This window comes from Nyctibius grandis, chromosome 11, assembly GCF_013368605.1.
Source record: "Nyctibius grandis isolate bNycGra1 chromosome 11, bNycGra1.pri, whole genome shotgun sequence".
NCBI lineage: Eukaryota > Metazoa > Chordata > Aves > Nyctibiiformes > Nyctibiidae > Nyctibius > Nyctibius grandis.
Window position 1 is genome coordinate 889,878 of NC_090668.1, and position 21,752 is coordinate 911,629.

The 21,752-nt window shown below is 44.6% G+C and overlaps 1 protein-coding gene across 4 annotated transcripts in view; it reads right to left on the bottom strand.

The window, feature by feature from the left end:
- The window catches only part of SCN8A (sodium voltage-gated channel alpha subunit 8), a 55,491-nt gene that overhangs the window by 5,418 nt on the left and 28,321 nt on the right, over positions 1 to 21,752 (bottom strand). For 3 of the 4 annotated variants that reach the window (XM_068409767.1, XM_068409765.1, XM_068409764.1), the window contains 15 exons: positions 21,382 to 21,669; positions 20,628 to 20,987; positions 18,695 to 18,830; positions 16,468 to 16,706; positions 15,863 to 16,036; positions 14,579 to 14,935; positions 12,964 to 13,434; positions 12,013 to 12,130; positions 11,170 to 11,324; positions 10,687 to 10,860; positions 6,538 to 6,660; positions 2,903 to 3,187; positions 2,417 to 2,470; positions 1,229 to 1,366; positions 483 to 587 (listed from right to left, as the gene is read on the bottom strand). In XM_068409767.1, the coding sequence (XP_068265868.1) occupies positions 483 to 587; positions 1,229 to 1,366; positions 2,417 to 2,470; positions 2,903 to 3,187; positions 6,538 to 6,660; positions 10,687 to 10,860; positions 11,170 to 11,324; positions 12,013 to 12,130; positions 12,964 to 13,434; positions 14,579 to 14,935; positions 15,863 to 16,036; positions 16,468 to 16,706; positions 18,695 to 18,830; positions 20,628 to 20,987; positions 21,382 to 21,669 (3,177 nt within the window). Of the gene's footprint in view, positions 1 to 482; positions 588 to 1,228; positions 1,367 to 2,416; positions 2,471 to 2,902; positions 3,188 to 6,537; positions 6,661 to 10,686; positions 10,861 to 11,169; positions 11,325 to 12,012; positions 12,131 to 12,963; positions 13,435 to 14,578; positions 14,936 to 15,862; positions 16,037 to 16,467; positions 16,707 to 18,694; positions 18,831 to 20,282; positions 20,309 to 20,627; positions 20,988 to 21,381; positions 21,670 to 21,752 lie in introns of those variants that run through there. The other variant, XM_068409766.1, reaches the window with a different exon arrangement.

A 21,752-nucleotide genomic window follows, 5' to 3' on the forward strand; every position in this document is an offset into this window, starting at 1 on the left:
AGGGTACTGCAACTAGATTTCAACTACCTCTCTTGCACCCTGGCAGCGCTCTAGTTCCAGCAGCAGAGCAGCAGGACGCCTTATCTACAGCAGCATCTAAGGGACTCGCCCCGTATCACATGCAAAGCCTTTCAGAGAGCAGGGAAATGCGCTTAGCCCTCCATCAGTGTAACCCCCAAGGGTGTCTAATTGCCCAAGAGCCCGCTCCTCAATGCCAGGAGGCCTCCTGCTCTCCAGCCACAGCCTCTCAGCCAGGCGGGGTTTTCAGATTGTTCTGTTGATCCAAGAGAGCCAACTGCTTAACATCAACCACAGCTGTAGCATTTTAACCTTTCTCAGATCATACCTGAATTATAATGACAAGAACATGGTGACGTGGAATCCAGCATGAGTTAGAACAAAGGCTGCTTTTGGAGCCAAAGCTCCTTTGAAAGTCTACTCTGCTTTTTTTTCCCCTTCAGCTCCCTTTAGAGCACACTCACCAGAGGTCGGGGAATAGGCTTCTGAGGCTTCTTTGAGCCCAGTTTTTTCATGGCATTATAGTACTTCTTTTGTTCTTCTGTCATGAAAATATCTTGACCTCCAAAGTAAAGGGGCAAAAGGAAAACTGGTTACAATCAGCTCATACACCAGAAGGGAAAGGAATAACATCCTCGCTAAGTCATGAGGCTACCTGCCATCTGGGAAGTTGGTGGCAGCTATTTTAGACCGGAATAACTTATACTAATACCCGAGGCGTACTGATCTTCCTTTAAAAGCTGAGTATTTTTCCTATGAATAATCTGTTTTATTGCACTACATCCTTCCCCATCCCCTCTGTCTCCTCTGTGATAAGTGGGTAGCAGAGGTGTCAGGCCATTTAGCAGGGACAGCATACGTGTGAATCCTCAGCTTGACTTAGGGAGAAGAAAAGCAGTAGGTGAGGGAGGGGCAAGGAAGACATCTTCCTTCCAGTCTGTCTATTTTAGTCAAGGTGGAAACCACCAGAAATGCCTGGAAATGTAGACTAGGGAAAATGTCTAATCTGGCTAAAGTTTTACATAAAGCTTTGGGCTGCTTCTTGCACTCCCTGAGCCTGTGCTGCCAGTCTCTGTGGGGTGGCTCGTGCCCCAGACTGACGGTTCTTGGCCTTTATTTTGCAGAAAAAACACCCCCATGAGCCTGCAGACTCAACATTCCTCTAGCAGGTCTCAGCTCCCTCACGGATCAGCGCACACAGATCACTTATCTTTTTCTTTTGTTGATTGAAGTTGTCAATGATGACACCAATGAACAAGTTGAGGGTGAAAAAGGAGCCGAAGATAATGAAGATAACAAAATATATGTACATGTAAATGTTGTCCTCATACTTGGGTTGTTCTTCTTGCTGAATGGGAGATGAGAAGAGAAATAAATGACATTAGTTCAAAGACATCATACAAATACAGTCAAAATGAACTTGGTCGTGTTTCCAAGTATGCCATGTAAGGCAGTCATGCTCCATAAAGCTGCAGTTATAGACAGCAAACAGTGTCCTCACATTGTTTAAAGTCAAGCAAAACCATCTGCATGTCTCTTGTACGTATATGCCAGGAGAATGGGGGGGTAGAGCCTCCCAGAAATCAAAAAAGTTGTTAACACACACACGTTTCCAAAACCAAAACCAACGATCAAGGTTTTTTTTAAACTTAATAGCACCAGCAGATCTAATTTTTCACAAATATAATATGCTACAATTCAAACTTTCACTGTAAATGAGGTCACAAAGGAAATGATCATTTTAATGACAAGCACTGTCAAAGGGAAGATGTTCTTTCTTTTGGAGAGGGACATATAAGACCATCAGCTGCTCAAAAAGAGAAGAACATTTCTTATACTGTCCTGGCACAGTCACACTATTTGTCTCCAACCCTGCATTCAGTGTAGGACAAGAAAATCCACTTAAAAATCTTTTCATAGAAAACCAAGAGAAGAGAAGGAAAAAAAAAGGCAAAAAGGAAGTAATGGTATTTGCATGATTCCAGCATGCGAGGACAAGAAAAGCGCCTCAAGAAAGACCTCCAGCCCAGACAGAACTTCAAAACTGGATTCAAACTGACACTTGGGCTCCCACGTAGATGCAAGGTTCACGGAGGACCTTCTGGCTAATCCCTCTCCATAATTTATTCTGATGTAGCTTCATTGTATTCCTTTCTTCACCATATTTCTACTGCAGCAGGAGTTTCCCTGTGCCTAGACCAACCAGAAGAACCAGGCCCTTCTGGGGATTTTCTTGAGCACCTTTTAACTTACCACACTAACAGCAGCAAATGAAACAATCGCAGCATTAAATACAAAACATAAGCATAGTTCTGCAAGTTTTACTCTTGATTTTAAGCAAGGAGAATAGCAGAGGGAAGTACTGGGAGGTGAGATTATGTTTGGTTCGGCACATTACCTTTCTGGAGTCCACTGCTGCATACATGATGTCCATCCAGCCCTTGAAAGTAGCCTAGCAAAGAAAACACACGTTCTCTTAGACAGAATTCCCCCAAAGTGAAAGAACAAGTCTCATTTTTTGCCAGCTATGTCAAGAATTCCCTGGCACTCTTGGTCACCCTTTATACTGGATTTTAATATTATTTAAATATTTCCCTTTTCATTTAGTTTAAATTAAATTAATCTAAATGAATCTGAACAGGTTTACTGCTGTCTCATGAAAGCTTTGGCAGACTCACTGAAGAGTGAAGTTGGGGCCACTTGCTGTGCTGGGAGACCCATAGTAGGCAAAGGGATGAAAGATAAACCAGCAATTTTATCCCAGACCCAAACATGAGTGGGATTAATGGGATGCTGTATTTCATGGCAAGAGGGGAGCGGTCAAAAAGCATCAGGAGCAGCTCATATTTCCCACTACCAGGGAGATGGTGAAAGCAAAACTTACGACTTGCAGAAGAGCCAGATATCCTGCCCCAACGTTGTCAAAGTTAATTTTCACATTCTTCCATCGAATCTCGGTGGAGTTGGGTGGCATCAGCGCTTCGCAGTCTGTCTTGTTGTTAACAATTTCTACGTCAAAGCGCTCCTCAGCTGTTTCATTAAAGCAGTAATGATATTTCCCGGCAAACAGGTTAACCCCCATAATGCTGAAAATCAGCCAGAAGATAAGGCAGACCAACAACACATTCATAATGGAAGGGATAGCGCCAACCAAGGCGTTGACAACCACCTGTGTTGGGAGGGGTGGGAAAAAGTTTCAGTATAAAACAGAAGGCAGGAAACAGCAAGCATCAATACAGCTGTTTTTGGGGGGGGAATAGGGGGTAAGGCCACTGACACATCTGTGGCGTTTGCTCCACGCAGAAGTTGGCAGTGAACTTATTCCAAGCGCTTAAAAAAATTCTGCTCAAAAGCCACCTCCTGAAGCTCTGTTTTTAAAATAAAACAGGCCAGGCTGTTAGATTGACTGGGTTTGATTTTGGATTGTTACTTCTTTAGTTAAACAACAATTATTTTAGATCATTTTAGTTGCCAGAAGGGAGAGGGGGGCATTACTGAGTGAGGCTCAGACTCTCTTCTTTGTAACAAACAGGCTCCTAGCTAAAATTTTCTCAGAGCCAAGTCTGAGGACACTTTTGCTCATGGATTTGATGGGTCTCGTCAGCCAGTGGCCCTTACGGCCATTCCCCACGTTCAAACAAGGCTGTTATCACTTCAGAGCCTGCCTCCTGCTCCCACCGAGGTCCCCAGCAAACTGCGTGGCACCGACTCCGGTGGGGACAGGACCAAGCCCGGCGTTGCTCTGTTAACACTAAGCAGCGAGTCGCTGTAAACACCAAGATCATAGTTGTGACTAAGCAAGGCCAATCGTGTTGTCCCAGGCAGACAGCTGAGCATGCAGCTATGCAGGCTCCAGAAGACAGAAAAGCCATGTTCCTTCCTCCAAACCGCAGCAAACACAGCGGGGAGCGATAATGGGTTTTCTCAGAGCTCGTATCCTCCACCATCTCCTAATTTTAGCCTTTCACAGTTTGGGAGCACCATGTCCCTAAAGCATCCCTGGCCAACACATGACAAAATGTAACCTATCAGGCTTTTAATAGAGTTAGGTCAGCAGGCTATTAAATCATTTATGATGATCTCCTAATTTAGGTTCCTTTAATAGATGAACAGAATCTAAACTGTTTTTACCCCTTTGCCATAGTTTTGAAAGACTGCTCAACTACACGGTGATTCAGGAGTCCTCAAGTGGCAGCACCTGAGCCACAACTGCTCCTGGCCACCATCAAGTGTCCCCTCTTCTCCTCCAACATGTTTGCTGGATGCAACCACCACACACATGGTAAGCTCTGCAGCGAGCCCCCGTCCTCCATCGCAGTAGGCATGAAGGAAAACGGAAGACAACAGCAATCTAGACAGTAAGTAGCATCACAACAAGTGTTAAGTGACGTCAGGAATTCATCACTGTGTACCCAGGGAGGTATAAAGACACAGATGAGAGCCAGGCCCTCCAGCCAGGCTTTGCTTTCATTCCCCCTCATCCGAATAGGATGCTCTGCTGCCAAACCCCAACACAACAGCAGGACGCCTTGTTGGTTTAAGATCCTTCAGCTACCAATACACTGGCTTATTCCAGTTCATTGTGGGAAGTGGAAAAAAAAAAGTGATATCCTCCTGCAATATGGTCACTTACAGAGCATTCCAAAAGATCTGAGAGAAGGAACATGGCTTTTGTGTGCAGACTGACAAAAACGCATGCACGTTTCATAGCATTACTGTCAAACGTCCTGAATAATTTAAGAGCAGAGCAAGCTCTTGGAAAGCAGATTACTATGGAGTAGAGAAAAGCAAAGAACTACATTTTCTGTTTCCTTTGCAAAGGCATTTCAAATCGCTATTCTCTGGCTCAGAAGAATTGTTCTGGTTGTACAGGGCAGTAACACTTGTCTCCAAGTCAAAACAAAGGAAAAATAATTGGGTTTAGGTAACTAAGTCATAACTCTCTCAATTTTGCTGTGGTGAAAATCCCCCACTTAAAGCATGAGAATTTCTGTATTGTGCATTAGAAATCACAGCTTCTCTCCAGCACGGCTTAAAACCAGCTTTCAATATCTGCAGGTTTAGTGCTAGGTCTTTCCCTTTGTGGTCGTACTCTTAGGTGGGACCTGAACCCAGCCCAGCAAAACCACTGGCTTTGTGCTGCTGGAAAAGTTCTCATCCTTTGTGTCTGTGTTATGGAATAAAGTTTAGAATTAAAGTAACAACAGACACAAAGAAATAACAGCAGGATAACATGTTAGGGAAGAAACAACCCTCTCTGGATTTGTTATATTGTTTATTTCCATCACTTCTTAAGGAATTTGAGGTTTCCTGGTGGAATTTGAGGTGCCCTGGTCAGCTCATTGCCCCTCTCGCGCTGTATTTTGTGTGCAGTTACACTACAGCAAATTCAAAGGAGATCACAGAAGGATCCAGGTGGAATTACTCCAGTCAGACCCTGAAGTAAAACTGTGCGACTGCTGTTCCCTTCCTTTTTTTTTAAATTTAAAATACATAATTTTATCTCTTGTAATATCTCTAATTGTGAGCTAACTGGGATTTAGCACAAAACACCTCTATTATTGTTCTAAGAGCAACTGGGAAACCCATTAAGACAACACACCCTTTACTTAACAGAAACATACAATTTTTTTGCATGTTCTTACAAGACTATTTCAATCCCAAATGGAAAAAAAAGCACCAAAATACAGAATATTAGTGGCAAAGTAGCAAGACACGGCAATAATTTCAAATCCCCAAGACAGTGGTGCTGTCTAACAATTTGAGGGAAGCTTGTTAAGTTCAATGCTTTGCTTGTGCTTCGTTGCTAGTTCCACAGTGACAGGACAGGGGACCGTAAAGCATGGTAAAAGGGAGGGAGTGGAAAGGAAAAGCTTCACTATCAGACAAGGCTTCCAGTCACCACCAGACTGGACCGAGAACAACAAGGTGCAACAAGAGGAATTAAACCAAAGCCTTTTTTTCAAGCAGCTGAGCTCCCCGCCAGTCCCTTCCTGAAGGCCCGAGTGATCCCAGAAAGGAAGCAGCCTTTCACCCCCTTGCAGGCACGTTGCATTTTTAAAAACCCCTCAGATAAAGTCTTTCAATCCAATTCCACCAGCGGCCAACGCCTAGAGGGGCTGCAGACCCTGAGGTGGTTCAAATTCTGCTTCTTTGCACCTGGTGATTCTCCCTAGATTAAAAAAAAGTTCCAGCTGAGAAGCCCCCTCGGATGCTAGAGGTAACAGCCAGGCTAAATGAGAACAGCCAAGTGTTAACATCGTCTACGAATGGCATGTGGTTTGGGCCAGTAATTAATGTAATGAGGCAGCTTAATGCATCTCCCTTTCTTAAGAGGGGAGGGTGCAGCGGTGGGCAGGGTGAGGGGACATCCACGGTAGAGGTGATCGAGTCAGCAGCTGCATCATGATTCTGTTTGGAATTTTCTTTAGACCAGTTTTGATCAGTTCTAGCATGCTTAAAAAAAAAACAACCCGCCCCACAGGCATGCAGAAGGATCAGCTGCTAATGGCATCTTACCCTCATCCCCTCAAATCGGGACAACGCTCTTAAAGGCCTCAAAGCTCTTAGTGTCCTAAGGGACTTTATGGCACCTAGTTCCGAGTAGCCCAGGGCATTAGCTATAAGGCTGACTAAAGAGACCTACACAGAAAATAGAAAAATAAAAAAAAAAAAAAAGAAAAAAAGAAAGAAAAAAAAAAGAAAGAAAAAAAAAGAAAAAAGAAAAAAAGGTTCCAGACTGTTAGAATGAATCCCCTAGCCCTGATGGCCCAGCCCGGGCTGCCAGCCTGGGCGGCCCCCATGATAAATACCGAAGACATGACACCAGCTGCCTACTTCACTTGACTGAAACGACCTGGAAGGAAATAATGCGGTTGAGAAAGGCATAAGAAAAGAACATAGGGGAAAGAGAAGTGAGAGAGAGGCAGAGACACACAGACGGAGAAGGGGTCTGTCGGAAGGAAGAGCCCAAACGATGACAAAAGCCTTACCCTCGCCCTTTACTGTCTGCAGCGTCCCAGCGGCTCCCATTAAATTTAAGCCAGACAAATTTTAAAGGTACCTATGAGAAAGAATACAGATAAATACACACACTGCACGAACTGCACCCAACTCGTACAGCAAGCCACCGTGCTCACGCTGAATGGGGGTGCCTCGGCTGCGGCAACGGCCTCCAGGGACGGGACGCGTGCCCGGGCTTGCTCCTGCCAAAATAATCCTGAGAAACGTGAACGCTGACCCCGTCACACGGGGCTGAGGCAGCTCAGTCCAACTTTTACTGCCTGAAAACCCAAGGATGGGTGTTTTTTTTTTTCTGCTCGTAACACATAGCAACCGCCGTGTGCTTTTTTTTGCCTGCTTGAAGTCGCAGTGACATTTGTGAGCTTCTCTGAGGGAGGATGAGGATGGGTGAGCCCATTTTACAGACAGGCAAACTGAGGCGTGCAGCAATTGCGTGGCTGCTCGGGCTCGTACACTGACACTACGACACAGCTGGGGACAGGTTTCTTAGAGCCATTTTTCAACACCATAACCACAAACACAACCTATTTAGCAGCTTGGAATCAGATTTAGGCTCCACACTGGTGAATTACTGAATACCCTTAACCAACCGGTACTGAGAGCAGCTCAGGCTCCCGCAGGATTAAGCCCTGTCTCACCAAAAGCCTGACAGCGTGGGGCCATCTACTTTTTGACCTCGCACGTGTGTTTAGGGCAGTGGACCACTTCCTACAAGAGCCAACGGAAGACTATTTAGATTAGATCAGACATGACTTGGCCATATGTAAAGAGTATCTACAGACACCTTTTCATCAGCATCCCACCACCTTCTGGTTTTGGCTGGTATCACGTTACAGACACAGATAAGAACAGATATGTCAAACCTTTTTTTTTTAAGGAAAAAAAAAAGACATCAATATACAGTAACAAATAATGGAAAAACATGAGACCTCCTCCTCTAACAGGTGGGGTTTTTAGCTTAATTCTCAGAATAGGACACTTCCTATTTATCATTCTTGTTTAAAAAAGGTATTAAGATAATAATGTGAAATTAATTACAAGGACCATTCTTATTCCACACGTATTCCAGGGACGTTTCAGGACCAGATTTCAAATGTGTGAAGATGCAGGAAAACTTAAAGAGATTTAATCTTATTTTACTGTTTGTGCACGTGCTTCACGCTTTTTCTGTCTTCAGATCTCCTCCAAAATAAGTGGCTGCGATATATGGCAACGTGGCTCTTTGTTTTTTCAACGTAGTTTTCTGATTTTAAAATTACTCTGATTAAAAACCAAGCCAAGGGTGTCCTAAAGGTTTACAACAAAGCCTTTGTGAAGCAAAATCAGCCTACTCAGGAAGGGACCAAGCAACGCTAGTACATTAAAGTCCTGATCCCCAAATTCAGAATATGGATGGGATTTGGAGGAATGGGCTATAGGGTCCATACACAGAGAACTACAGCGTTTTACCCCGTAAATATAATACAGGGCAGAGGCTTCCCTGAATCCTCACTTTCAGAGCTTCTTCCCCTTGGGATAACGCCTCGCTCCCGAGCAGCAAACAAACGCCTAAAGGCTGTTTGAGCTTTCAGGGGGTCTTTCAGCATTATTCTCTCGGGACACGCCGACAGAAGACACAGCAGGCACCGATGTCAGACAAAAGGAATTCCAGATCGACTGAAAAGCAGAAGCCTTCATTATTACCCAGAAAAAGACTTTGTCTTCACACATACACCCAGCAAGCTTTGGGAATCAGAGGAGGAGGGTTATTTGACAATGCTATCAAACCTGAAAAATAACATTCAAGAGCGTTGTTACGATGCAAAGGCTTATTCTCTATTAGTTACGGCTGCCATCCTGACTTCACTCGAACCCTGCCTACGTCACATTAGAAAATTTGTTATAAAAAAAAGTGATTTAGCAGATACAGGATGCGATGCATAAGTGAGATTTTGTCGAGTAATGTTTTGGCATCTCGAATTCACATTGCAGATTTTTTGCAGACAAAAACCGTGCAACTCTCCTGTCTACGATACCAAGTGGAAAAAGAAATTTCTCCTAAAGCACCATGAGTTCAGGCTCCTTGTACACACGCACTTGTTCGCTCCCTGTAAATGTGTTACCGGCCCGGGAAGTTCCTTATCTTTCCTCCACCAGCAGCCAGATACTTGGGAAGCAAATGAAACGTGTAACACATCTGTCAATTAAACTGCACTTCACTTGTTCCCAGCAGCTGGAATTCAACTCACAACGTGAAGCGTAAGGACTGTGAATGCTATTTCTGTGCTCAGCTGCTGGTCGTCTTTTAAATTCAACACCCCAAAGAATTTCATTTGCTGAACCACTCTCCTCAAAGCAGTACAGAAGAGGAGATGGCAGCTCGTGTTAGCTTCCATGTTAGCACTTGTACTTCATCTTAAGGCAGTAAGAGAGATACAGGGTTATTTTCAGAAAAGAAGAGTTACTACTTCAAGATGTGTGTTAAAAGGAAAGGTGTTAAGGGGATCAGAGAGGACTTAAAAAAAAAATTTTAAAAATTCCCATTTCCACAGGAAACGTAGACATCTTGAGTCACTTCTGCCCCTGAATTCCAGGCACAGTTCCTCCACCTACTCAGAAATATTTCCAGAGTGATAATGTCACTGAACAGGAACTTGGCATAACTGAAGCATATTCAAAATGTTCCAAATGAGAAGCTTTGAAAAATTTTTAATTTTTTTTTTTACTTGCTCTTGGGGCACTCACTAAGGACACTGATTCACAACTGGATGTGACGAAATGTTTTAAAAGAATCCAAGCACTTGGGATTCTAAGGTTCCTTTTTTTGCAGTTCTTTGGACTTCAAGTCTTACTGAATTCCATAATTTTCTGCCACTTTTGACAGTACAAATTCCGCTTATTTTAAATGCCCTTGCTGTGCTTCAGAGCCAAATTTTTTACTAACACTTCTTTCTATTGTCTGTCTTCTTTCAGTTCTCAAATTTATTCTCCCTACCAAGATGTTCTGCAGGGGAATTCCAGGGTGATCGTGTACTGATCTGTCCAGACCAACCGTTTCCCTTGTTCATGCTACAATCTCTTATCAGCAAGCTTTGGTGTTTGATATGGTTCTGCTCTTTCTCTCCTGGGCACTAGATCTTTTTAACAGAAGAAGGATGATGTTGAACTTCATTTTGCATAATAAGCTTTCAAAGTACTCAGATTTTCACAAATGTATGCGCCCAATGCTGAGAACAGACCTCGTTAGGTGGTAGGATGGGAAGACTCTGCCTTCCTCATCACCCTCCCCATCATTAATAACGCAAGCAAATGATTACAGAAAGAGGGTGTCACCAAGGAATACCATGTCTGCACAAGTTCTCCCACTGTTAACACCTTCCAGTAGCTCTACATGCAGGTAGGCCTCTTAGAAACAGTATTTTCAGCAGAGCAAAAGAGCCAAGGGGTGGAAAACCCTCCTTTGTCTCTGCAGGGCATGGGAAACACCAGCCACGCTCAAAGGGCCCAAGGGTTTTATCCTTGTTTTGGAAACTTACAGATACCTGGGATCGAATCCTCATTAAACACATGATTCAGTTAAGACACTTCTCAGGAGAAAACATTACCCCAGCATTGTTGTAACTAACAGTTTTTTCCAAGAAGAAATAAGGAGGAGAGGATACATACAGCCACAATGAGGAAATCCAGCCAGCACCAGGCGTTGGTGAAGAACTTGACGAATCCATAAGCACACCACTTCAGCAACATCTCCAGGATGAAAATGTAAGTGAAGACCTTGTCCGCATACTCCAGGATGGTCCGGATGGTTTTTCTCTGTTCTATGTAAATATCCTCAAAAGCCTGCAAATAACCAGGTACTCGTGTCATTATATCGGATTTATTCTGTACTTCAGTGTTGTTAAAAGCTTATTTAAATGATACGGAGATGAGCAGTGGAATTAATTTCTTATACAGTGCACCTTCCGTGCTCTAGCAGTTGCAACACTGCAACGGCCAACCAAAAAGAAAAAAACCCCAAAAAAGGAAAGTCCTGAATAAATAACACATCACAGTTTGCTTTTTCACCCAATTTCCTATATACAGCTTCCCCAATTAGATGTCCCCCAGTTTAACACCACCAGGCTACACATATTTCTGTATTTTACTCACCAGAGCACCACTGCTCAGGAGGATCATAAAGATGATGAAAGTCTCAAACCAATTATGTTCCACAATGAGAAAACAAGTCTTCCTCAAGGTCCACCAAGACTTCCCCAGCCCTTCCTCAATATTGACCTGACAACATTTACAGCGCTGCATACAACCTGGAATGGGGACAGTGCACAAAGGAGTATGAGCCCAAATTTTGATAGGTAACAGATGATATAATGTAAGAACATAAAACTGTCATTGTCTAGAAGCAGTTTTGATGCCAACAACATCAAACACGCTGAGTTTCAGTTAAAACTCTTGCGTTCTTAAGGATTTTATGATTACTTTTGCCACTTCTGTATCTGGGCACCTGAATTAACATCAATTTGTGAACAGATTAAGCTCGTTCTATTTGGTGAGGCATCCATGCACTTGACAGAAGAGGAATGGAAAACTTGCTGATAAAATAACCTTGAACCATTTAAAATATCTTTGCCATGGGAATACCTGTAATGGATCAGCTGCCGAAAGACATTGAGGCCAGCGACAGAAGGGAAAAAAACTCGACCAGGAGCCACATTCTTCTGCTTCTAAGTACTCAAGGCATCAATTGTACAAATAATCAACTTGCCCTACCTATAGGTCATCTAGATCTTTGCAATGGCAACTACATCTCCAAGGCCTTCACCTTGCAAATTCTTCTAAACTAGTTCACCTGGGCTGCAGGGTCCAAGAAGGGTCTCAAAATAAGCTGACAGCCAGCCCTGATCCAGACTGAGACCTAACCCTAAGGTAAGCCTAAGTAGACACAGGTCCTCAAACGAGCTGAGAGGCTTCTTCCTACACTTATAGTCATCTCACCTTCTGTGAAGCATGCGTCTGGGTCCAGATACTCCTCTGGTGCCTCCACAGGGACTTCTTCCACTTCAGGCTTTATATCAATGGTGCTACCTTCAGAGGAGCTGGTATCATCAATTTTCTTGAACACAAAATAAAACCCAATCCAATCACAGAATCACAGAATCACAGAATGTTAGGGATTGGAAGGGACCTCGAAAGATCATCTAGTCCAATCCCCCTGCCGGGGCAGGATTGCCTAGACCATATCACACAGGAACGCGTCCAGGCGGGTTTTGAATGTCTCCAGAGAAGGAGACTCCACAACCTCTCTGGGCAGCCTGTTCCAGTGTTCAGTCACCCTTACAGTAAAGAAGTTTTTCCTCAAATTTAAGTGGAACCTCCTGTGCTCCAGCTTGCACCCATTGCCCCTTGTCCTGTCAAGGGATGTCACTGAGAAGAGCCTGGCTCCATCCTCTTGACACTTGCCCTTTACATATTTATAAACATTAATGAGGTCACCCCTCAGTCTCCTCTTCTCTAAGCTAAAGAGACCCAGCTCCCTCAGCCTCTCCTCATAAGGGAGATGTTCCACTCCCTTAATCATCTTCGTGGCTCTGCGATAATCTATAATTAGTTCCCCATAAAATACCAAACTCCATGATGACTCAGCAATTGTTCACCAGATTTACTGTAACAGAAGTTGCTTCCTTACTTCACCTCATTAAGATCCTGACCCAGCTTACATCTCGTGTTAACAGGACAGATAGTATTAAGTATTTCTATTATATATAAGTATTTATGGCTCTCCATATAGCAACTAGCATGAGAAACTTCTGTCGTGAGTGCAAAGACGACATCATAATACAAACAGAAGTTTTATGCTGCAACTATCTAGTTCTCCCTCCCAAGATGCTTCCAGGCACTCACACGAGGGTCAAATGACTGGGATGAATTTTTAGCATTCCATCCTACCTCTTTGCTGCCATCAGGATCTGTATCACTGCTGAAATCTTCTGTGTTGAGATTTTCAAAATCTGATTCACCTACAGCAATAGGTACCCGGACAGTGAGGTTGGGGTTATTGATGAAGGACATGTGATCTTCATCTATTATGTACTTCTCCACACTGCTCCCAATTCCACTCGTCGTGCCATTGCCATTCTTCTGATAATCAATGTCTCTGTTGATATCAGCCCCTGTATGGTTAGCGATGCAGTTCACCTTCTTGTCATACAATTCATCCAAGGGTTTGACCTCATCTGCCTCCCTCTGCTTGAAATGAGCCTGCATGAACTCACGCACTTTTGCCTTGGTCCAGGCAATGCCCTTCTTGATGCGAATAACAGAAATCTGCAGGTTGTTCATCTCCCCATCGTCGTCTGTTGCTGCTAAGTTGTCTGCGCTGAAGGAGCTCAGCAGCAAGGCTAAGAACAGGTTCAGCACCTGAAAGAGAAGAGGTCACGCGTGGCAGAGCTGACACACAAGGGTTATATTTCCACAGCTGAGCATTCAGCCACCCGAGTCCTGCTGATGTCAACGGGGGCTGCAGAGCTAAGTCTCCAAACACCACCCTGAGAACCAGCTCAGGTGTCCCACAGACCTATCGAGGTACCCAGGACTCAAAGAACAAGACATGGATCCTGCAATGCGTTCCATGCCCGGGGGAGCCCTGTGCAGCACAACTCCCGTGGGGTCACGGGGCTTCGGTGCAGCTCAAAGGGTCCCTGACGTGAAGCCCCTCGCAGGATCCAGACTGCAGATGTTAAAAGAGGGATTTAAGCAGCAGCCATGCAAGGGATTTAAGTTCAGTGTTACTGGTTTAGTCGCATCTCTGGCTCAAAGGAAATGGGCCCAATCTAGGCATTCTGAGTGATCACTCCCAGCTCTATTCCCTTGTCCACATCTAGTGACAGTCCCCAAGACTTATTTGGTTAAAATCCCTTTGTAAGACAAGTCCTCTCACAGAGAGCTCACAACACTACTCTGAAGACATGCAGCTGCTCACACTGCTTCATTCTTCCTTACATTTTCCTCCATAGACTTTTCTTCATAGAATTTAAGACCAGAAGGAAACATCATGATCTAGTCTAACCTCCCACACAACAGGCCGTGCAATTTCACCAGCTGATTCTTGCACACAGCTACACCTCATGATTGAGCTAGTGGGCAGATTTTAGAGGAAACTTCCAACCTGATTTTAATGCTTCAGGACCTTCCCCTGCGTACCAAACCATTTCCTCTCCTGGCATTTGAAAAGCCAGGTTTCGCTTCTTTTAAGCTTCTTCTACGCCCTCACTCAAGGTGTGGGTCTGCCCCCTTTGACTGAAGGTTTTGTACCTCCAGCTTTTATTGCAAAGTGCTTGGATGCTTTACTGGTGGACAACGGTTTAAGGCCCTAATTAAGCAAAGCACATCCTTAATATTGTGCTACCAAAGTCAACAGGACTGTTCATATGTCAAAGGCCATGAAGGACCCCAACAGAGCTGGCACAGACTCACAGATCATCACTCCCTTGTCCTGTGCTCTCCCCATGTTCTACCCCACCCAGAGGCAACCAATAAAGACCATCAGTAACCATTTACTGACCACTAAATTTCCGATGACCATGACCATCATGAAGACAATCAAGCACATGGCCTGTCCTGCTACTTCCATACAATCCCACATGGTCTCAATCCATTCCCCACACAACACACGGAAGACAATAAGGAAGGAGTGGAAGAAATCGTGCATGTGCCAGCGGGGTAGCTCACACTCCGGATTGATCTTGCAGACACACTCCTTGTAGCTTTTGCCGAAGAGCTGCATGCCCACCACAGCAAAGATGAACACGATGATGGCTAGCACCAAGGTCAAGTTCCCCAAAGCACCCACTGAGTTACCGATGATTTTTATCAGCATGTTCAGGGTGGGCCAGGACTTGGCCAGTTTGAAGACTCTCAGCTACAAAAAAGGAAACCAAACAAAAACCAAAACAGACAAATGACACTTCATTTAATTTCATCTTAAACAAAGAGGAAAATCAGACAGAACTTTCTAAACAGCAACCATCTTGTATTTTCCGTAAACATAAGCCCATGCTTCTGCTACTGAAGGCAGTGGGAGCAGGGAATGCTTAACTTCTCTTTGAGTTTGTACTTAGTTATCCCCCACATGCTGATCTCCCTCTACAAAGGAAAACTACGGAGTTTCCACCCTGCTTTGCAAACTTTGCAACATTAAGGAATTCAGGAGACTTATTTGAAGGGTGCGTGTTACAAAAAAAAATTGCTTTTTTCTCTCCTGAATGCTTCTCATCTTCCCCTGGAAAAAGGGACTTGTTTTCCCGGCATATTCAGAACACACAATCAAAGTTTAATTTCCAGAGAACTTGGAGACAGACTTTCTGAAGCTGGATATAAGCAGGAGCTTCTGAGTACTGTGCACCTTGGAAAATCCGACCCCAGTTGTGGTTCTCTGCACCCAACCTTGAGGTTTTCATAATTTAATTTTCAAAAGCTTTACCACTGACAGCACAAGTTAAAGCACGTGAAGGCTGTAGGTATTCAGTGCTTTTATTATACTGTAACATACAACCTACCAAATCTGACCACATTAAGTGGTGCATTCTACCATGGTCCATCTCCATCCATATGAAGTACTCTACACCAAGATACCTCCCAAGTCATCCTTCACTGCCTGAACACAATGAGCTGTTGCTCAGATCTTGTAAACAGCAGTTGTGAAGTAAGAAGAGATCACAAAAATGACACTACTCCATCTCTGTCCTCCCCCAAACCAGAAAAAAGTGGGTTTTGCCTTTTCTTATGTAAGAAGCTTTCTAGTAGCTCCAAGATAGTAACATTCAAAAATAAGGGGAATATGGAATACCAATCGGAAAGATCGCAGCACAGAAAGTCCTTCCACATCTGCTAGACCCAGTTCCATTAAACTGAGGGAGACAATAAATCCATCAAAGATGTTCCAGCCTTCTTGGAAATAATAGTAGGGATCCATGGCAATGAGTTTCAGGAACATTTCTGCTGTGAAAATTCCAGTGAAAACCTGGAGTGGTGAGGAGAGAGACAGACAAAGGACAGGCAAAGATTCACTTTTGTTCATTTTCTGATCTTCAGGCTAAATATCCAACAATGCAATCTGTCACACCAATTCAAACATGCAGCCTAGGCAATGCCACGTGCTTGTCTGCAGTAGTCTTTTCTCCTCCAATGCAGCACAAAGATCAAGATCATCGACCTACTCAGGCACACCAGGAATTAACAGGTGGATTTTTAAGTAGTAACAAATTCTGACCAGAGAAGTGCACCCTTAGCAAACATCTCTGAGCTGCCACAGACTGCAGTGAGCACAAGCTCACGCCGCTCAGTGTCCTCCAGAGTCTGGAGTAGCAGTTCTTTCAGTCTAAGTCTACGTTAACAAGCAACATACCCCAGTAGGAGCAGACCTCTAAGGAATATTTACCAATACTGTCTTACCAGATTTCCTACGGAGAGCACGTGTTCAAACTCTGGGGTCATAGGATGGTGCTCCATTGCCATGAACAAAGTGTTCAGCACAATACAGATGGTGATGGCCAAGTCAACAAAAGGATCCATGACGATTAAGTTCACTATCTCCTTCAGCTTCATCCAGTACGGGTGGCATTCCCAGATCAAGAACGTGTTGGCAAATTTGTACCAGCACGGGGGACACTTCCTCTGGGACTCTTCCAGCTCTACAGTTACGAAACAAAACAGCAACAGAGTTCAGGCTTCACCTCTAAAGCTGCTGGATCTGATGCTCAGCACAGCTAAAATACTGTCTGATCTTGCCTGTCACGAAGCCCTCTTGTGTCTCCCTGCTTGCACAACAATTCAATATTCTTGGGCTGAAGATATGTTTTGCCATATGTACATACAACACTTAAAAGGAAAGAACTCCAGGATGCCTGGCAATAGCTTAAGACAAAGAGTTCCTCAGCCATGAACCTTATGACCGTGGTCAATCACGCACATGGCCATGACAGAAGAGTCAAGTCAAGTCAAGTCAAGTCAAGTCAAGTCAAGTCAAGTCAAGTCAAGTCAAGTCAAGTCAAGTCAAGTCGTACTGAGCTTCACTGTCTTCTCCTTTGGCCCTATGCAAGAGCCACATCACATCTCCACAAGGTTACCAAGAAGTGCAGTTCTTAACCTGTGCAACAGCCCCGCGTGGACCTTATGATTCAATCCAAATTATTTTAAACAAAGGGATATATTTAACCTGGAACTGATAAAGGTAAAAGGGTTTAAATCAAAGTTGCAGATTCTAAACCGTCTTTGGTGCCAGTTTTTAAATAACTTAATTCTGTGCTGAATGCAGACATGGTCTAAAAGAGGAAATACATGACATAATGCTGCAAAGGATTTTAAACAGGAATAACCTGATTAAGACAAACCACATCCAGTTACAGAAATCAAACGTGATGCTGCGTCCATTTTTTTAAACTGGCTCCATTTCAAGTGCTTAGGGGAAAAAAAATAAAACCCTGAGTTCCCTCCCTCTATCCTTTGACTTGCAGTGGTTCCATTCAGGCTGTACAGCTGTTTGTGCTGAAGTTTTATTTTTTTATGGGTAGGGAAAGGACCCCTGCGCTCGCTCTCTCATTGGTTCTCTGGTTGCTTAGTATTTAGTTGCCTTGGAATTTCTAAAGTTAACAGACAGGACCGTAGCACTGTAGCCTGTAGGCGTTTGTGCAGGAGGGAAGCAGCAGCAGAACCTTGCTCTGTTTCTAAGTATATTTAGTTTTCATACAATTTTATTGCAGGAGACAGCAGGAATTTGAGATCAGCAACCTCATACGGCTGCAGTTCATAAATTCTCGCTGGCTCCTGCGTAACATATTTGGAAATCTCCTCTCCGAGCGCTGTCCGTTTCAGAATTCCCGTCACCCAGAAGTCCCCTTTCTCTTTTGACAGCTGTCACATTTCAGCTCTTAGCGTAGCTCAAATCTTTTTCTCCTGCGGACTGTAAGCAAAGGAGGGTCCCTCCAGTCCTCGGAAGGTGGCACAAGAAAGAACACCCGTATCAGACACTGTTTTACTCCTATTATCTCCACACTGCATGTTCATTACTGTAAAATCACAACTCTTTGTTGTCTTTAGCCCTGGATCTACATAATTCTGATGCAAAACCAAGTGAAATAAAGTCTAACAAATACTTCTGTTTCAACAGTGACTCAAAAGAAGCAGGCTTAGGCAAAACCAATGCAGGAATATGCACTATTCGAAAGCAGGGACAGCAAAATTCTGTATGTCTGAAGGGCACGCGCCTCTGTCAGGTACCCGAGGCTCAAAACTGATCTCTGCCCTGCAGCACTTGCCCGAGCAGATGGGGCCTGACCTGAGCCCGCAGTCCCCACCCTACACCCCTATAGACCAGCTACCGCTCGAATCCCCTAAGCCACTACAAAACCATCTCATGAAGTTTAACATTCGCCATCCCCTTGGACAAACCGAGCGGACACGTGTGTCCGTACTCGTATTTTGTGACCAGCCACAGCTCTGGCCATGCAGAGGGACAACACGGCTCTGGCACAGGGAACCCAGGGCAGATGTGGTGCGAGAAACCATCCTACAACCGCCGGGTGGATGGGTCCTCTGCCTTCCTACAGCACACCACGAGAGGGCAATGGACACACACACACCGTGAATACCAACGGCACACGCACCTTCACGCCATACCTACCCTCAACAAGGGTATTGGTCAACCCCGTCATCACACTGTTGGTTCGATCCTTCCTTCCGTAGGACGCGTTCACCTGATCCATCGAGACCAAGAGAGACCCACCGGGTTTCTTTCTAATTTCGATTTCAGTAGTACCCTGCAAAATTCATAAGCTGATTAATACGGACTCTTCATCTCGCCAGCATTGTACATGCCATCAGCCTAGAAACACGGCCTGTGTGCCCACGAGAGAACACCACCTTTGTCCCTGCTGTCCTTCTCACTCCTCTGGATTATGTAAGGGGCCACACCAAAACTCAAGCCCTCGTTTCTGCTAGTACCAGTACTTGCAGCCTTAGACAAATTAAGGACTAGATTTTAAAGAACATTTCTAACAAAGACTGCTGTAGTACAAAGGAGTTTCTCCTCTGTGCTGCTGCCAAACAGCACAGACGGGCAGTGACTCTTTTAACTGGTCCACTTTACAGCCTGTCTGGTCGGAGCGTGAACTCCAACCCAGCCTCATGTGAGCCACGCAAATTAATAAGGTTTAGGAACCAAGCACTTGACAGTATCAACATTTATTTCAAAATCTGCATCTGAAAATTAGGATAAAAGCTCGGCCACATCATTGTCCGACAGCTAGCGGGGATTCCTCCCACTGCAGCCCACTATGAAGCCAATTTTCTAACACACCAGGGACATGAAACCACGTCTTGATTTCACCCTTCTGAAGGATCACCTTGTTCCCCCTCAAGTCAAAGAGCTCACACTGCTAAAGGCACTTCACGGTCTCCCTCCTAAGATCGCTCTGGACATGCCAGTCCCTGTTTAGGCACAGACAATCTCATGTACTAACAGAGAACTGGGGTTTTTTTCCCCTCATTACAGGAATTTGCTGCTGTCTGCTTGTGAACCAAGGTCTCTGCACAGCCCGTGCAGCTGAACTCTCTCTACACACAGAGTTAGCAAAGTAACTGTAGGTAATACTTTCTCTTTCACGCATGCATCATGCAGATTACTGTTCCTACCACATTCATGCTGTGTTGGAAGAGTTAAATACTGAAGGAAAACGTTGTATTAACATGCTAACTAGGGGAGAAAAAAAACAGGAAGCAACTGATGCTTAACATAACTAATTCAGGTCAAACTGGTTGTAAGAATTGAAATAAGTAAAAAAATAGCTTGGAATTTATAGGCACAGTAACAAGACTTTTCTCAGAAACAACTGATTTAGGTAACTCTCAAATAATGTTGTTTCAATCTTATCCAGATTCTTTTACGCCCCACTAACTAACATTCTATTGTTTGAGATTTCTCTCCTGCATTCTGAAATGTTGATTCATTAAAAGGTTACTCAATACCAATTCAGTCAACTAATTACAAAAAGTCGCAGTCAAGGAAAATTTAAAAATTCAAAATGAATATTTAAAAAAAATCCTTATTTTACTAACAGCTCCCCTTGCAAAATTTAGTGAGAGTTAAAAGATTGTTTGTATTTCCCTTTAACCCCCAAAATATTTTATTGTGGAGAACATTTGCAACAAACTTTGGTTGGTTTCCCCATTCCCACGCTTTAAACAGCTCCTTGTGAATTGCCCCGACTTACACCAAGGCTTCCTACTATTATTAGTCCTTTAATTAAGGACTCAATTCCAAGCCTTTTTTTTTCCCAGGAAGCCAAAGGGAGAAGGAGGTGGGTTACTGAGTCTGAGAAGGAAAGAAGGTTATTGAGTCTGAGAAGGAAAGAAAGGGGAAGGTAAAGCACGGGGTGTTTCATCCCATCCAGACTTTATCGTCTGCGGTCAGACAGACCGACCCTCGTCCCGCCGGGTGCCTGGCTCACTCCGAGGGCGGCATTCAGGAGAGGAGAGGAGGACAGACCGCCATGCCTACGCTATCTGCTCATTGACTTCCTTACGCTGTCATCGGTAGCTGCCTTATCTATTTTCACCTCAGGCAGAAGGCGTCCCCCGGGCATGCTGGAAGGGGGGCCGCCGATGAGGGACACCACGCCGTTACAGTCCACCGTGCTGTTCCTCTTCACGTTCCGGCGGAGGTTGGGGAAGATCCGCGAGGACCGGCTGCCCTGGCTGTAGCCGCTGTAGCCGCTGTAGCTGCTCCGGCGGTCGCGGCCGCGGATGGGGATGAAGAGGGAGTCCCTCCTGCCTTCGCTTTCCTCCACCGTGCTGTGCTCGTCGTCGGCAAACTCGTTCTCTGAAGCTGGGTCACGAAAACGCCCTTTGTAGCTGAAGATGCTGCTCTTGCTGTTGTGTCGGGAGAGAAAAGGGGAGCCTGGGATACTGAGGAGAGACTAGGAGGGAGAAAAAGAATGACAACAGCGTGAATAGTACGGAAAGAAAGCACCACAGTACCGCCGAGTGCTGCTAAAGTGGCTTCGCTTCCTCTCCAGCTCTACACAAACCATCACCACTTTGTTGCTGGCTACACTTGAGAAGCTGTTCACTCTTGGCTGGCTGAGCTACATCGGTGAGGAACTTATCTGGTGAGATTCGCTACTCTCAGGAACAATCTATGGCAGGGTAAGTGTGTGCAAGGGCTGTAAACTTGGGCCGTAAGCGTCCTCCTGATCCACTGCAAGTTTGAGATGGTGGGCAGGTTCCTTTGACATGCTGGTCAGGATCTAAAGTAGAATATTATCCTGACTACAAGCAAGCATAAACACTAGCAAAGTAAATGAAAACTACCTGGTTCATGATGGAAAATTTCCTTCCTAGCCTGTTATCCGGTAGCCTGAACGCTTTCCTCCTCATGCCATCCTCCGACTCAGACTTGAACACCTTCTCATTGTCACACTTCTCCTCTCCTTCCGACAGCTCCTTGTCCTTTCGTTTTTTCCTCCTGTTTCGACGCTCTTTGGCGCTCTTGGAACTGAGTTTGGAAATCTCCGAGGAGCTCCGAGACATCCTCCCCCCACCATCATCTTCCACAGCATCTTCAGAGACAGTCCCTGCCGAAGTGACCATAGCAGCAGCCTGAGGGTGAAGACAAAAGAAAGGAAAAATAAATCAGATTTTACCATGATTAATACTCCATTTTCTGCTTTAAGAAAGAGTGT